The 17,456-nt window shown below is 34.2% G+C and overlaps 1 protein-coding gene across 1 annotated transcript in view; it reads left to right on the top strand.

The window, feature by feature from the left end:
- The window catches only part of LOC149419023 (alpha1,4-N-acetylgalactosaminyltransferase 1-like), a 31,274-nt gene extending 15,068 nt beyond the window's left edge, over window positions 1-16,206 (top strand). The window contains exons 2-4 of the mRNA XM_089637652.1: window positions 10,283-11,131; window positions 13,380-13,504; window positions 15,845-16,206. Coding sequence (XP_089493778.1) covers window positions 10,359-11,131; window positions 13,380-13,504; window positions 15,845-16,086 — 1,140 coding nt within the window. The 5' untranslated portion in view covers window positions 10,283-10,358 and the 3' untranslated portion in view covers window positions 16,087-16,206. The remainder of the gene's footprint in view (window positions 1-10,282; window positions 11,132-13,379; window positions 13,505-15,844) is intronic.
- Window positions 16,207-17,456: the final 1,250 nt, after the last annotated feature.

Below are 17,456 nucleotides of genomic sequence, written 5' to 3'. Positions count from 1 at the left end.
TTTTTAATAGTAATAATTTGTACCCTGAAGATGCTTGAGTAAAACGAAACCGGTCGGTTCTAAAAATTATTAAAAACTCGTGTTTTAAAAAACAAAAAGTATTTTATTTTATTCTAGTAAACATTTTTGTTCAATTTTTCTTTAAATTCATTACACACAATCTATGCGTTAAAAAATTATATAATTTTGTTTTTAACATTATTATTAGTAGATATCTAATTAAATGTATCCAGTTACGTTTTTTTTTCTAACAACTGATAAGCTGTGCTATTTACAAGGATATTTGATCAGAAATTTGAATATTTGATCAGAAAGGGTTTTCCAATAAGAGGTGTTATTTTGAATAGCCCGCTATTTCGGTAGATGTTACTTTTGAAGCTGTCATTTTTTGACATTTGATAAGTAGAAAATACGCCATTAATAAAAATGGAACGATACACGCTTCAACAACTCATTGAAATTATTAAAATTCACTTGAGTGAATCAAATGCAAATCATCTTAAGTGATGAGACCCATTTTCCACCTCGGTGGCTTCGTCAACAAGCAAAATTGTCGCATCTGGGGCTCGGAAAACCCAAGAGTTATTGTTGAAAAGCCTCTCTATCCTCAACGTGTGACTGTTTGGTGCGGTTTATGGTCCGACGGAGTCAAGGACCTTACTTTTTCGAAAATGAGGCTGGAGCAACAGTTACGGTGAATGGATTGCGCTATCGAGAGATGATTAATGATTTTTTATGGCCGGAATTGGATGCTATTGATCTGGATAACCTTTACTTTCTGCAAGACGGCGCAACGTTCCACACAAGCAACGAAACCATTGATCTTTTACGGGAAAAGTTTCCGGACCGTGTTATCTCTCGAAGAGGTGATCATAATTGGCCACCGAGATTTTGTGATTTAACACCTTGCTATGTCTTCCTTTGGGGCCACGTGAAAGAGAAGGTCTACGCCAACAGCCCAGCGTCGATTCAAGACCTCAAAGATGGAATTCGTGAGGCTATCGAGGACATAAGGCAGCCACTTTGCGAATTTCATGAAAAGGATATGGTCCTGTAGGCGTGGTCGTGGTGGTCATTTGACTGATGTTATTTTTCACTATTAACGTCATACCTTCCTCTTTATAATGAAATAAACATTCGATCATTTATATAAAAAAAAATCATTTTTCTTTGAATATCAAAATAACTCTTATTGGAAAACCCTATAGAGGCCGCCAATACAGGCTTTTGATTCTTTCCAGGCGCAGAATTTACTTACCGGTGGGGATGTCCCTGGACTTCCCTGGGAAGATTTACTAGGTTCATTATTTCACATATTCTATAACAAATTTAACCACGAAGTATTTATACCTAAGTGTAATCTTTTTTGACCCTGTTGTATTTATTGTAATTTTCCTTATCTCATTTGTATTGTTTTTCATACTCTTTTTGCAAAAAAATAAATAATGTAATATTCCATCCACTCTACTAACTCCTTCGCACATTTTTTTTAATATCTGATCACCGCACAAGAGTCCCAACGCCCTGGAGCCGGTGGTTCCTTAAACATGAATGCGTAAAATGAAGATATCTGAAAAAATGCAGCTCTAAAAGATTCATACTCTTATTGCAAAAAAAAAATAAAACAAACCGCGCCGCGGCAAAACATTTGTCAGATTTTCCCGTATTTTCCGGAGTTTTAGTCCTTCAGATCAGTCTTCGATCCCAATTTAATGATATTTTGATAATTTTTGCAGCGCTTTTTGACATAATATGACATAACGCCAAAAAGTGAATTAATTCTTTTCTAGTTTCATTAGTATAACTCCATTTTAATTTTAAGTTTTTCTATTATATTTCCAACTATAATTATTTGATGTATTGTTAATACTATGCATGACAACTGTTTTGCCCTTCGAAGGCATTGACAGTTATATAATGCCTTCGGAAACAGAATAATTACACAGTAGAACTTGTTTATACACATTATTTATTTATTTATAGAGCGGAGACGGTTTACATGCAGTTCCCGTGGGCACTTAGGTCATAGGCCCATTGTGCTATTTCCCATTTTACCTCATTCCTTTAACAGTAATCCGGTCCCTTTTATAAATTTCACCAGGGTTGTCATTGGATATGTGGCTATGTCTTGTGGTTCTAAAATGTGTCTTCCCAGGTCTCTGAGCCTTGATCCCGACAAAGTGGGACATTGGCACCAAAGGTGAATTGGAGTCTTCATCCTCCTCACATGTCCTGCATCTGTTGGTGTTTTCCACTCCCAACAACTGCATGTGCCTCCTGAGATGGCAGTGTCCCTTTAGTAGTCCTACCAGTCCCTCAGTGAGTTTCTGTCCATATTGAATAGTTATCTGGTTCGCCATGGGTCTGATCCGTTTATGTCATGCCTGTGGGGAGAGCAATCTTGCTGTTGAACAGAATCAATTCGGATATCGACATTTTTAGCATCAATGAAGCTTCCTTTAAAACAGGGGTCTCCAAACTTTTCAGCCGGAGGGCCACATTGACTACTCCAGTGAGTTCAGAGGGCCAAAACCGTTTTAATTTCTAGACACCCATATTTTCTGTTCTAGGGAGGGGGGGGGGGGGTAGACAATAGAATTTTCAGGGATGAAAATATAGCTTTAGATAACGTAGCTTTGAAGATAATTTTTGATACTCGTTTCTCAGACCTTGATATAATGATAGCAATGGCGAATCAAATAAAGATTTTTCAAAAAAATCCTCTCGATATATTCGCGCGATACTTGTGGACGCAATGTATTGGTGCCAAGTACCTCGCCAACGAGCATATTTATTTATTCGCACGAAAAAATTCGCGGAGTTTTCTCCCCTTCTGAGCCAGGTCTTAGCCATTAGCTGTCGCGGGTCCTTGATGACACTGGTCATAAGATGTCGCGGGCCGGATGGAAGACACTGGCGGGCCGGATACGGCCCGCGGGCCGTAGTTTGGAGACCCCTGCTTTAAAAGGTAAGCTTTATTATTACTGGTATAGTTGATATACTCACTGTTTATATTAATGTAAGAATTCTTATTTCTAAATGTATTTTAAAAACGCATTAAAATTAACAATTTTGTAATTTTTTTAAAATGAATAAACTGAATAGAATTGAAATGAAATGAGTGCTTTGGATTGCCTCATTTCGGGTGCCCTTTCCCATTCCTCCCAATGCCGAGATTTGACCCACCTTTCAATATATAGCTACATTAAATATTAACACATGAATTCATTTAGAATAACAAATAATGTAGCCAGAAAGCCAGGTGAGATAATTTTTCAAAACATTTTTACGACTTGTTGTCTATTGTGCGATTGACATAAATAATACTCATAGTCCCATTATTTATTCAGACATGAAACGCGATTGGACCATCGATTATTATTGAAGGAAAAATGTGATTTGTTTAGGCTTCAAACCAAACACAGTTAGTAAATCAAATAGTTTTTTTGATTACAGCTACTCTTATTGGTATACCTAGTCAAGCATATTCATTATTAATTCAAAAATCGCAAGCAAAATGACACAATCTACTGATAGCGGTTTTACGACGAAGACGGAACAATCGATATTTTTTTGTTTTAATAATATTAGTGTCGATATTAATAGAAAAAAATAATAACTAAAGTAGCTGTCTCAGAAATGAATTAACTATATCTAGGTATCTACTATAAATTGTTATTTTATCGGAAAATGTTTTGAAAGTGACCAATGAACATAAAATTGATGAACGAGGACCATTGACACTTAACTGTCTTTAAAACTGTTTAACATTTCAATGCTAATGATTGATGATTTAATGTTTGGTTCTTATTAACCATCGAAGTCGACCTGATTGACACCACTTCACTCGCCAATTCAAACCATTCACATATAATGGTTAAATGATTGAATATCTGGTACCCACGATATGTTATTAAAATACTTATGTGGGTTTAGTCATTCGATAATAAATATGGAATACTTATGTGGATTTAAGCATTCGAAAATAAATATGGAATACTGATGTGGATTTAATCATTTGAAAATAAATATGGAATACTCATGTGGATTTAATCATTCGAAAATAAATATAGAATACTTATGTGGATTTAATCATTCGAAAATAAATATGGAATACTTATGTGGATTTAATCATTCGAAAATAAATATGGAATACTTATGTGGATTTAATCATTCGAAAATAAATTTGAATACTATGTGCGTTTAGTAATTCGATAATATATATGGAATACTTATAATGGTTTAGCCATTCGATAATAATAATAACATAGCATTTATTTAGCGCAGTTTAGTGTTATTTCACTTCAAGTGCGCTTTACTTAACAAACTTAAAAACGGTAATTTAGAATTAGTGATCATGTTCTTAAAATTAGTCCTACAGTGCGCCTTACCCAATACAGATCTAATAATTTAACACTAAATATACAGTTTATCCAAAGCGAAGACAAAACATAGAATAACAATAACAGCAGGACAGGATAAAACAAGAACATTAAAACTAAAACAGGAGGCAGTTTGTGCTCAGAAATTAGAATCTTCTGAGTAAAATTTTAAAAAAGTTTAAGAATATTATTTACTATATATTAGAATATTATTATAAAATATTTAAAATAAGTTTTATGAATGGTAGGATTTTTAAATAATGCTCTTTTAAATTCAGCCAAATTCTGGAGATTAGTAAGAGCTGAGGGAAGTTATTCCAAATGAGCGTGTCAGTTACACGAAAATAATGTTTACACGACCTATAGTGAAAAACAAATAGATTTTGCTTTTATTACCTATAACAAATAATTATAAGCAATAATTAGTCATCCGAAATACTAATACAAATTAAAAATATCTCCTGAGTAAAAATAAATGCCGCCAACAGGAATTGAACCCGTGCCTTCTGATGTCCGGTCAGGTGCTCTGTATCCACTGAGCTATGTCGGCTTATTTCCAACCCGCCAAATGATTCAATATGTACTAGTACCTCAATCAACCATTACTGCTTATTTTATTTTTTTCACCTGTAAACAACGAACTTTATTTTTGTAGGAAAGGCTTTGTTAGTGCTAAATTTCTCACTAGATGGCGTCGAGACATATTATATCTTCATTTATTGGTGAAATATTTTTGACTTGTCAAATATTTTTTTTTTTTTATAATGATAAACTAACGTTTATAAGACAAGGTTTTATGCATATCATAAAGGATAACAACCGTTGGCGGCATTTATTTTTACTCGGGAGATGTTTTCAATTTGTATTAGTATTTCGGATGACTAATTATTGCTTATAATTATTTGTTATCCTTTATGCTATGTATAAAACCTTGTCTTATAAACGTTAGTTTATCAATAAAAAATAATATTTATTACCTATGTTAAGTGATCGTTAAGATGAGGTGTTATGTAAAATTTTCAACACATTGTGACTTGACATTTTAAATAAATGAAATGAAAATACTTGGTTTTAGGTCACATTATTGATAAATTTTACTGTCTACCGGTATCAATACCTCCGTACAATATGTACGAGTATGTATAGTATATATGTGTATTTCTGTATTTAATAGCATAATTTTTTATGATGGTACGGAAGTACTAAAACCGGTAGACAATAAAATTTATCAATAAAGTGACCTAAAACCAAGTATTTTCATTTAATTTATTTAAAATATTATTGTAGTGTGTTTTAATAAAAAAAATTGGAGTTCTTATGAGGGTTTAGTCATTCGAAAATAAATTGTATGGAATACTTATGTGGGTTTAGTCATTCGATAAATAATAGCATGGAATACGTGGGTTTAGTCATTCGATAATAAATAAATATTCATTTGTTGTAAGTCACATTAGTGATAGCTAAGAACTTATAACTTATACTTAACTACCAGAGATGTGCAAAATGGGTACCCATTTGAAAAATTTTAAAAACATTTAAAACCATTTGAAATGCAAAATGGAAATGGGTCAAAACTTTTCCATTTGAAAATGCAAAATGCAAAATGGGTTTTAGAAAAGCATTTCAAATGCAAAATGCAATATACCTATTTTCAAAAAGCATTGAAAATGCAAAATGGTTTCTCAGGTCAAACAATTAAAATAATTATAGATTTTTTAAACAATTTTGTCAAATGTTAGATAGCAGTTTCTATGTTTTTACGTTGGCAACATAAGTCCCGCGCAAATTTTTTGTGGTTTCATAATCTGTAGTCGTGGTGTTTTTGGATTTACCATCATGTAATATATTTGTTCTACATTGATGTCCATTACTAAATGACAAAATTGTTTAAAAATTCTATAATTATTTTATTGTTTGACCTGAGAAACCATTTTGCATCTTCAATGCATTTTGAAAATAGGTATTTTGCATTTTGCATTTGAAATTCTTTTCTAAAAACCATTTTGCATTTTGAATTTTCAAATGGAAAAATTTTGACCCATTTCCATTTTGCATTTCAAATGGTTTTGGGTACCCATTTTGCGCATCTCTGGATGGTTGAAAAGTAGAAAACCGATAATCTCTGAAAGTTTGTTCTTATTAGTGCCAGACGTGTTTAGAGAGTGGTTTGAATTGTAGAATACTTAAAGCAATATCTATGCACTGGAATGAGATACTGGGTCGAATTAAAATCGATGTAATGTAGTTTAACAGTAACTATACATTAGTGAATGGTGGAAGAAATCGGACACGCCCAAGAAAGACATTAGCAAGAGCGAAGCATCCTGTAAACAACCAACTTTATTTTTGTAGGAAAGGCTTTGTTAGTGCAAAATTTCTCACTAGATGGCGTCGAGTCATATAATATCTTCATTTATTGGTGAAATATTTTGACTTGTCAAATATTATTATTTTTTAATGATAAACTAATGGTTATGAGATAAGGTTTTATGCCTAACATAAAGGATAATAAATAATTATAAGCAGGTGGAAATTTACAGGTGGAATAAATATAATAAACCGTAATTGTTGATTGAGGTACTAGTACATATTGAATCATTTGGCGGGTTGGAAATAAGCCGACATAGCTCAGTGGTTTCAGATCACCTGACCGGACATCAGAAGGCACTGGTTTAATTCCCGTTGGTGGCATTTATTTTTACTCGGGAGATATTTTCAATTTGTATTAATATTTCAGGCGACTAATTAATGCTTATAATTAATTGTTATACTTTTTTATGTTTAAACGTGTGAAAACAAGGGCTTTAGCGAAATGTGACATTTATATTGTGAGTGGCCAATATCTTTTACAACAATAGATAATCTGAATTTCATCGGCAAAAAACTTTACAAAATAATAGCATTTCCCTTTTTTTAAAGTGTATTTTTGCGCTAAATTCATCTCATTCAAAAATTACACCAAGAAAAAAGGGGATTCATTTTCAAGCTTCGTTTTAAACTGGCAAACTAGCTTCCTAGCTCACAAAAAGTCTATGGTTTTATGACAAACACTTTTTATGCAACCGTTTTATGTTTTAACCGAATCAGTTCAATTACATAGTTGCAATTCTTAATTATATGGGCTTAGTTTTTAAGTAATTTCTCTTTTTAAATCCAGAAAATGTCTCTTTAATTTAAACTTAACACAATCGTAAGTAATATCTTTAACCCTCCGTCGGGCGCAGCCGGCCTCAAAGGCCATCGAAAGACATTTTTACCCTCTCCAATTCTCAAAGGCGGCCCCCCACCCCTTCCCTCATTTTACTCGCTTAACTTTAGGAACCTCACAGGGAGCCCGTCTTTAGTCAGTCGTCGGTCTTTACGCAGCTCACTTACACCTTCCCTGGCTTCACAGGCCGCCTGCGCCCGATTACGTCACAATTTTGAAGGTGGGTTTTTTAAGGATATTTTTATGTGCAGTTGTTCATTATACTCAATTATGCCTGTTCTGTATGAAATGTATCAGTATCTTGAGAAATAAGTGCAGTATTGGACCCTGGCCTTTCAGGCAGGGTGCGCCCGATTGAATTATAATTTCAGGTTTTCTCTTTTCTGGCATTTTATATACATATGTTTCTGCCGAAATGGCTAGAAAATATGATCTCTCTCAACGCAATGATGTTGATGATATGGTGAAGTTTCTTCTCGATGATGATGCTTCTAAAGATCCAGCTTTGGTTGAAAATTTAGGCGATGAGAGCGATATCGGACAACTAGCTCGTCGAAGTCTGAATACAAGTGGAATGCCGATTCAGTTGAAAATTCGCTTGAAAAGGGTTTTTCCTCACGAGAAAAAAAAACCCGAATCCCCTGCAACACCTCCCAAAAGGCGAAAGTGTAAAATATGCGTGTTTGAATTAGGATTTAGGAAGATGACGAATTACGAATGTTTAGGTTGTCATCAACCGATCTGTTTACTCCACGTAAACGTGCTGTGCCAAACTTGTTTTTCGGCTGCTGATTTGAGAACCTCATCGTCCGTATCTGTCTACGGCTGCAGTCAATAGAGACTACCACCTAACTAACCTTTAAATTTGTATTACTTTAAAACTTTTATTACTTTTATGGAGTCGGTTTAACCAATTATTTTGAACACTGTTTTCTAAAAATTGTTTAGTTTGATTATTTTAGTTTATGGTTGGTAATGTTTAATAAACTGGTTATTCTGTGTTATATTTAGTTTAATTCCTTTCTATAGATCCTAGTAAAGACTACCCGACTAGTATTTTGTATTAGAATTAATATAGTGGAAGATGGGGGCTAAAAATATATGGGTGGCCTCTCAGGCAGGGTGCGCCCGATTTCGGTTCGCCCATAGGTGCGCCTGACGGAGGGTTAAAATAAATGTCATATTTAGATTCCCAATGAAGAAATTTTTTCACGTTTTCAATTCCTTGGAATATGTTTTGTAAATGTGGGTTCTTAATTCCTACGTTCTATTTGACTGATATTATTCATAATATATATATATATATTTTTTTTTAACATTACACAATATAATAAAGTTTACATAATATAATATAAGTATTTGATGTACCCCCATAAATAAGCAGGGCTTGTGTGTATGGGGGGTGTTGTTATTTTGGTTTAAATTTGATATGATTCAGTTCAACTGTTCGGAATACTTTTTAAGGTGGCTTTTGGATTCGTTTATATTTGCATTCATGTTTCTAATTTTTTCTGGTAAAGAATTAAAAAATTTGGACTATTATTAGTGCTGTTTTTGTGAATACCTACCTAATAAGAATACCCTGCCGCCTCCCAATTATAATTTTTTATCAAAGTTGGCTACTCGAATGAATTATTACTGTCGAAATTATTACACAATGCCGTTAGGTTCTGCCAGAAAACACTAACAAATCTTTTGGCAATTATTTCCCTAACCGCCGCACTTTTAGGCATAGATTATGGAAATTACAAATTGGTTCAACAATAATTACCTACTACAAGAAAAAACTATTTACATCCACAAAATAGGTTATTAACAAAATGGAATTATAATGCATATTTTACCATCTATCCCAAAGTAAATCGTTGTTTCTTGCAATAATTATGTTGAAACGAAGTGTGATTTCCATAACTGTGACTATAACCATCACCTTTGCCATAGATCACTCCAAGAGGTTAACTACGTTTGGTAACTTAGCAGGGGTGCCCAGGTTCTTGGGGTGTGATGATCTTGGCGACAGATGTGTCTGCCCAGCATCTAACAAGCGTCTGCCCAGGATCGGGGGAGACTGGTTGAGGGAGGCTTTTGACCTCTCCAGCAAGACTCTCTCAAAACATCGCCTTGCATTGCAGTGAGAGGGATGGATTTCCAACGTCCGTCACTCCCGCACGCACTGACCCCAGATTCTTACCGCTCCTCATACCTTTTTCCTTCACAGAACTTCCACTCCTTAGTTTCTTAAAAATACCCTATACACAGAATCCCCATGACATTTGCCCTGAGGGGAATTATTTTCTTCAGGGCCTCTTGTGTGGAGTTATATTATTAATATTCCACCACGAAATTATTATTATTATTCCTTTCTAAGCTTTGTAAATTTTCATAGAAGATTTATCTTATTTTATGAACACCCACCCCACGTATACATTTATTTTTATAGAAGATTTATCTTATTTTATGAACATCCACGTATACATTTATTTTCATAGAAGATTTATCTTATTTTATGAACACCTATTTATACATTTATTTTTATAGAAGATTTATCTTATTTTATGAACACCCACGTATACATTTATTGTAATTAAAGTTTTACGGGTAATCGTTATTTATGAAATGTACTTTGGTGTTAATGGTTTATTAACCATATTATTACAACAATCAATTAAAATATTTGTTTTCTTTTTTCCAGGTTTAACTACAGAAAAATCGAAAACGTGACAGTACTACACAAAATACATGATAAGCATAGTTAGGAGAGACTAACAATGTATGGACAAACATGTCCTGGATTTATTAGCAGGATCTTATATAAAAGGGCAACGTGGAGTTGTGCCCACTTCAGAGGCTCGAAGACCAAAGCACTTAAGATATCAATTTGTATTGTAATAGCTCTAACAATATTCCTTTATCATATCATAGCTTATGGAAGATTTTCCGACGGCATAGCTTGCTTTAGCACCGAAATCAACGATGGTATTCCAGATATATTGGACGATCATGAACACCCACCACCGAAGGGGAAATCCATCTTCTTCCACGAGACGTCCTGTAATAAGGCGGAAGGGTGGATAATTCAAATAAACGCGAGACAAGCATGCGCCGTAGAATCTGCGGCCAACCTCAACCCGAATTCAACGGTTTATTTATTGTACACTTCGCCTATCAGATACCCAAACGTATCAATGTTTTCATCACACAAGTATAAAGTGTTGCAAGAATTAATTAAATATAAGAATGTTAAGATAAGACGGGTGGATTTGAAGAGATACACACAGAACACCCCGTTGCAGAGCTGGTTCCATACGGGGCAGTTGAATCGGTCTTCCTATGTGAGTTCTCACACCAGCGATGTGCTGCGATACCTCTCGCTGTGGAGATACGGAGGAACCTACATGGATCTTGATGTTGTTTTGATGAAGAACTTGGAGAAGTTGAAGCCAAATTATGCTGGTGCTGAATCTCAGCTGAGCGTTGCGGCGGGCATCATTAATTTTGATCATCAAAATGCTGGACATCACTTGGCAGAGTTGTGCTTGAAGTAAGTTCAGTATTTGACCACATAATACAACTTTCTTATTTATATATTGAAACTCTATCTATCTAAATATATATATACAGGGTGTATCGGCACGTACCCGACAAACTTTAACCAACTATTCCTTAGCACATTTGGAGTAAAAAATGTTATGGGCACTTTGCTGTCCGGTAACGTTTTTTTTTTAATAAAAAATGTATTATTCATATTTTCACCACATGTCACCAATGTTTTATCCTTTGTCAAAGTTTGAAAACCCGTCTGGCAATATTTTGTTCGAGTTTCGTTGAATAATGTACGTACGTACCTACGTTGGCGCGCTTTTACAATCACAACGAAATGGCACGGCACCATTCGTCTCATTTTCAACTATTATTATTTAGTGTGTACGAAAGAGCGAGGACACTTTTTGACACACTTGCTAATAACAGCTGTTGAACACGAGAAACAATACAAATGACAGTGACGGAGTGTGGATTTTTTATTTATTTTTTGTTTTTAATGGAAAAAAAATGTTACCGGACAGCAAAGCGCCCATAACATTTTTTACTCCAAATGTGCTAAGGAATAGCTGGTTAAAGTTTGTCGGGTACTTGCCGATACAACCTGTATATATATATAAAAATCTCGTGTCACGGTGTTTGTGGTCGCACTCCTCCGAAGCGGCTCGACTGATTTTTATGAAATTTTTTATCTATAAATTTTAGGTATGAGAATAGGTTCTAAGTATATTTCATACCGTTAGGTGATTAGGGTGTCCCTATACAGAAATTATTTTTTTTTTTTGACAAAATTATTTTTGGTTTTTTTTTTATTATTTGATATCAAAAAATATCTATTACCCCAAACTTTCACCCTCCTACCCTCACCCTACCATTTTTTAATCGTGATTTTTGTATGAAAAAATTTGAACCGTCCTTCATATTTCAAACAGAACGAAATTATTTACATTGTTGAATAACAGATGGCGCTGCGTTTGCCTCATCGAACATTCATCCACACATGCGCAAGCCATTCACGAGAAGCGTTGCGACATTTTGACATTTCATTTGGCATTTGTTATGTATAACAACGCAGTGCGTGCATAATTTTGTACGATTTATTTTAATTTATCTATTTGTGTGCGTATATTACAGTGAACAATGCCAGCAAGGCGCAAGGGGGCCGTCGAACGAATAAAGCAACAAATATGCGAAATAGTAGAGCAGATAGAACAGACATACAAATCCAACAGGATACCGAAAATGTGCTTGTGAGCATGTCGCAATTGGGTAAATCTCAATCTCAAGAGGAACGAGCTGAACGAAATCAATTTCTTTTTTTTGCTAAAATTTCGGCACACCATGTTTTTCACACGGACAATTATAATTGGCATGTTCTTGCGTGGGCAAACCATCGAGCTTATTTGTGTTAGCTAACGACGGACTGACAAAAAATATTGTACACTCAATTGCTCTTCGAAATTAATATTGATTTTCTTTATTTAATTTTCCTACTTTAGGATAAAAAATATATGTATAATAATTTTTTTCACTTTAAATTTATTTTTCAAAGATCGAACAATGAATATGTCCGTTACTTTAATGAAACACATTTTAAGAAAATGAATAGTTGGCGTTTTTTTTTTTTTTTTTTTTTTAGTCTGAGTCTGTTCTACGGGTATTTTAATGGAGCCTGCTCTAATGAGATAGCAGCATTGATCCCCGGTGCGCCGGTTCGACTTGTTTTTGTCTAAGACGGCTCGTATATGAAACGAGTTACTGACATTTTCCTTCTTCATATAATCTGGGCCTCTTCAAGACCCGCATTAATAAATCCCTTTCTACAGGCCCTAACTCAACCCGCCTCACATCACTGCCCAACCGGGTGGCACCTAGCCCCCCTTCATTTTTACTATACAGAAAGGGGGCTCTTTTGAGGTGTCACATAAAAATTTAAAAAAAGCGATATTCACACTTTTGAAATAAAAGACATGCTTCCACAATATGAATTTTTTGGTACTCGGTGTTTGAAAACTTTTTTTAATGAAAACTGTATTCCTCCATCTGAATAATTCTGAATAGCTTCCGTAATAAATTTATTGTAAACATAATGGCATACTAAAATTTATTTACACATCTTTTCATATTATCAATTGTCATTTCAAAATCAATTTTTCTTTATCCAATAATGGCTCCAGATAAACTGAGTCGATTAATGTAAATTTATTTTTTTTAAATTTGTGTTTTACAATTTGACATTTTTATTCCAGAGAAATAGAGATGAATTTCAAAGGAGAGGACTGGGGGTACAATGGACCAGGAGTAATTACAAGGGTTTTGAACCATATCTGCGAAACTATGAAGACATATGCAATGACGGAAGAACGGTGTAAAGGTAATATTATTGGTATTAAAATTAATACATGCTCTTTCAAGATACTATGGTAATTTCTATCTAAAAATATATAATAACTTTATCTATAACTAAGATAAACTTGATTTCTTTTTAGAAGAAGCTATAAACCGTATATTAACACACTTCTGGTGGGAAGAGTAGTTCTATCTATATCAAGGGTGGCCAACCCGCGGCCTGCTGGGTGTTTACTTGGGGCCTGCGGAGCATATGCACACATTTTTTTCTTTTAGTGTACATAAAAACCACCAAAAAACATTCTAATGTTCGTAATCCGTATCATATCTCGTATATGGAAGTATTTCAGTACATTGATTCAACTATCAGTATTGTGCGTCTTGCGAGTATTGCATATTTTGCGAGTATTGCGCTTGCTTCTCGCGAGTCTTTCAAGTCTTGGACGTCTTTTACGTCCCATATATGCAATACTCCAGAGCAAACGCACCAGAGGACATGAAAAAAATGTTGCACAGAAATTCTCTACCAACCTCCCCCACCGAGTGAGCAATACCCCACACAATAATTCCTTTCTGCATACCATTACTTGTAAAAGTAAGTAAAAGTGCGAAATACTAGGGAACAGGTATATGGACTAAGTATTTATTCATACTTGTACCAGTTGTTCCAAGTATCAAGACGAACTAGTACGACTCACCTCTAGTACGGCCCTGTAGGAAATCTCATTTCTAAAATCTGGCCCGGCTGCTGAAAAGGTTGGCCACCCATGATCTATATGATATGATAATTCTATATGAATTTTGTATACTTACCAATCTTTTTTTAAGGGTCAGAACTATAAATATGTATATGTATAAACAATGTGATACAAGTCTCCCTTTTTCTCATCTACTTGTCACATGTTTGGAAAAATATTTAATCAACAGGAAACTATACCAAACCTGCAGAATAGGTAATAAATCCTTGCACTTGCGGCACTGAAGATGAGGAAATTGTTATTTTTTTTGTAATTTATGTCTCTAAATGGTCCCAAACTGACTTTAACCTTAGTTTATGGAGTTTATTACAGAAAAGGCTTTAATTTCAGACAGCACTTTTATAGTTGGGGTGTGGTCACTATTATGTATAAAATAATTCTTTTGAATATATGTATTACTTTTGGTGACCGGATAACTCATCAAAATGACAATTCAACACACTTATAAAATGTTTTGAAAAGTGACGAAACAAAAACTAGGTTAAATAGGTTACATATTATGCAACTATTTAAACTAGTTTTTGTATCACTTTTCATAACTTTATAGCACTTTTTATAGGTTTGTTGAATTGTCATTTTGAGTAGTTATCATGGAACCATTATTTTTAAAGACATAGCGGTTTAAGCATTCAACAGTCTAACACTTGAAAATAAAATCGAGGCAAACAAAAATAAATTCAGACACAAAATTACAAAATGGATTAAAGAACAAAAGAGGCAATATTACCAAAATTTCATAATAAAATCTATGTAACACACAAAACCAATATAAAACACACATCACTCACAAACACACAAGGTTATATATATTTCTCTTTAAATGTATTATGTATATTATTTTTTTTATATTATAAAATGAAGGCCTCAGCACGGGTAAGCCACCCAGTGAGGCCAACATTACAGGATAACTATGAAATGTAAAAAAATATAGTACCAAAATAAAAAAAAAGCAAAATCCATTTTCTCGAACGGGACCCCATTTTGGCCCGCTTGGAGTGTGTTAATATGTACTTAGTACCTATGGACTTTTTAACTAACTATACATATCTTGATCAGAAAAAGGAGTAAGTCAGTAGGTACCTGCTCTGAGTATCAAATTCAGTCTGTTTGCTATTTGAACATCTTATATATTGGGATATTGACCACCTCCTTGATTTTGGGCATTGATAATCTTAAAGTGGGGACATGACATTTATATATTAGTCATTTATTTGTACAATTAGACATTATTGACGTTACAATACGTTATTCCTTCCTATATAGTCAAATCGTGGCAGTTTTTCTTCCTTGTGTATGGACCAGTTTCGCTATCCATATGTATTCTACAAGCTTTCTAACCCCACTCTGCCTGACATTTGAACACAACTTTTTTTCCATATTGTACAATAGAAAAATATAATTTCTTGTCTTATTTTTCCACTATTCAAGATTTGAAATGTGTGACATTTAAAATCTACGTAGTTCATGACAGAGATGTCATCGCCAGCCGAAATTCACCGTTGTCTTACAAATTCCTGGCAGAAAAAACTTATGCTTTATACTTGTAGGATTGCAATATGTATCAATGTATTTGTTCCTAACCATTTTTATCTTATTTTTATTTACAGGTTTCAATGTGCTTCCATCGTCAGCGTTTTATCCCATTCACTGGAGGAAATGGAAGTTATACTTTGACACACAAAGACTAGATTTGGCCCTGAAGCAAGTCAATAATTCTTACGCCATACACGTTTGGAACAAATTTAGCATTGACACCATAGTATATACAAGACAGAGCGATGTACTCTACGGGAACATAGCGAGGAAATACTGTCCAAATGTTTATAAAGCCAGCGGTGATACATTTTGAAAAATCATAAAGCCTGTGACAGACCACTCTATAAGCACGCTATATTCTCGTTGCTTGGCGATATGCTGAAATAGACCAAGCCATGATTTGTATAGCGTAATCTGTCAGCCCGATAATGATCAATGTTCAAACTCTTGGCTAGATTTTCTGCAGCCAGAGGGTGATATCCTATTCAATCTTTTATTGCAATCATTGGCTGTGTAGTGGCTGCTTACGCCAATACCAGTACCTCCTACACGGTAATGGCTTGCCTCACATCATTTGATTCGGGCACAAAAAACTGACATGGAGAAAGACTACGAGCAAGGCAACACAAATTACTTTAAAGCGAGTTGATGGTATCTAATACACTCATATTTTCAAACTCCCTCGGGTGATCTCGCCGAGAGTTTAAAACCGGCTAAAGGATCTTTGTAATTATTCATCATTGTTTTAAACTGATCTATATATGATCCATCAGCAGTTATCTCTGTAAGCAAGTGTTGCATGTGTTCCTTGAGATTTATTAAAACAAGTCATGCACTTTGTCGAAAGGTGCCATTGAAAGATTGCATTGAAACGGTCAGCATTGTAAAGGTCAATAATGAGAAGCTTTATTACTATTACATTGAGTATTTCTTTTGTTAAAAAACCCTTTGGCCTCAGCTAGTATAATAATAATTTCTCACAATTGGTGACTAATTATTTTTAAGCAATAATTATTTGCCTGAAACACAAAATGCATGCCGCCTACGGGAATTGAACCCGCAGCCTTCTGATTGCCGATCAGGTGCTCTACCCAATTTTTTAAAAATAATATGTTATCCTTTGCTTTGAATAAAAAAACCTTGTCACTTAAACATTAGTTTATCATTAAAAAAATAATCTCACAATTTCTTCAAATGACAGATGGTTGGTTCTCTCATGGTTGGTCCTACTTCATTGCTTTTCATATGATACATCAAAATTTGAGCCAACCGATTGGCGCTGTGAGGCCAAAAGGGTCAACATGGTATGCATTGTGGGAATAAAGCTCGGTCTGTCTAGCTGCCAGTCAAGCGGACTTCCCACTTGGCCACTGACTATTTCTACGCTTTACGATGATAATTTAGGATTTGATAAATTCATTCATTCATTCACAAGAAAAATAATCAACATATTTTGCCAATGCTAAGCTATATTAAAAACATATTTTATATTTTTTCTTAAAATGGTTCCATTTAAGTCACTTAACTGCCAATAAAAATGATAATACCCTTTGTATGTAAGATTTTTTATACACATTTACAAAAAGGGTGCATGGCATTGCTACAATTAATACATCTCAGTTTTACAACATTAATTAAAAAATTAGACTATATACTTTTTATATTGGTAACATATTTAGTGTT

Source organism: Hesperophylax consimilis, chromosome 12 (genome assembly GCF_061612785.1).
Source record: "Hesperophylax consimilis isolate HC1 chromosome 12, BYU_Hcon_1.0, whole genome shotgun sequence".
NCBI lineage: Eukaryota > Metazoa > Arthropoda > Insecta > Trichoptera > Limnephilidae > Hesperophylax > Hesperophylax consimilis.
This window is presented reverse-complemented; position numbering and strand designations above follow the sequence as displayed.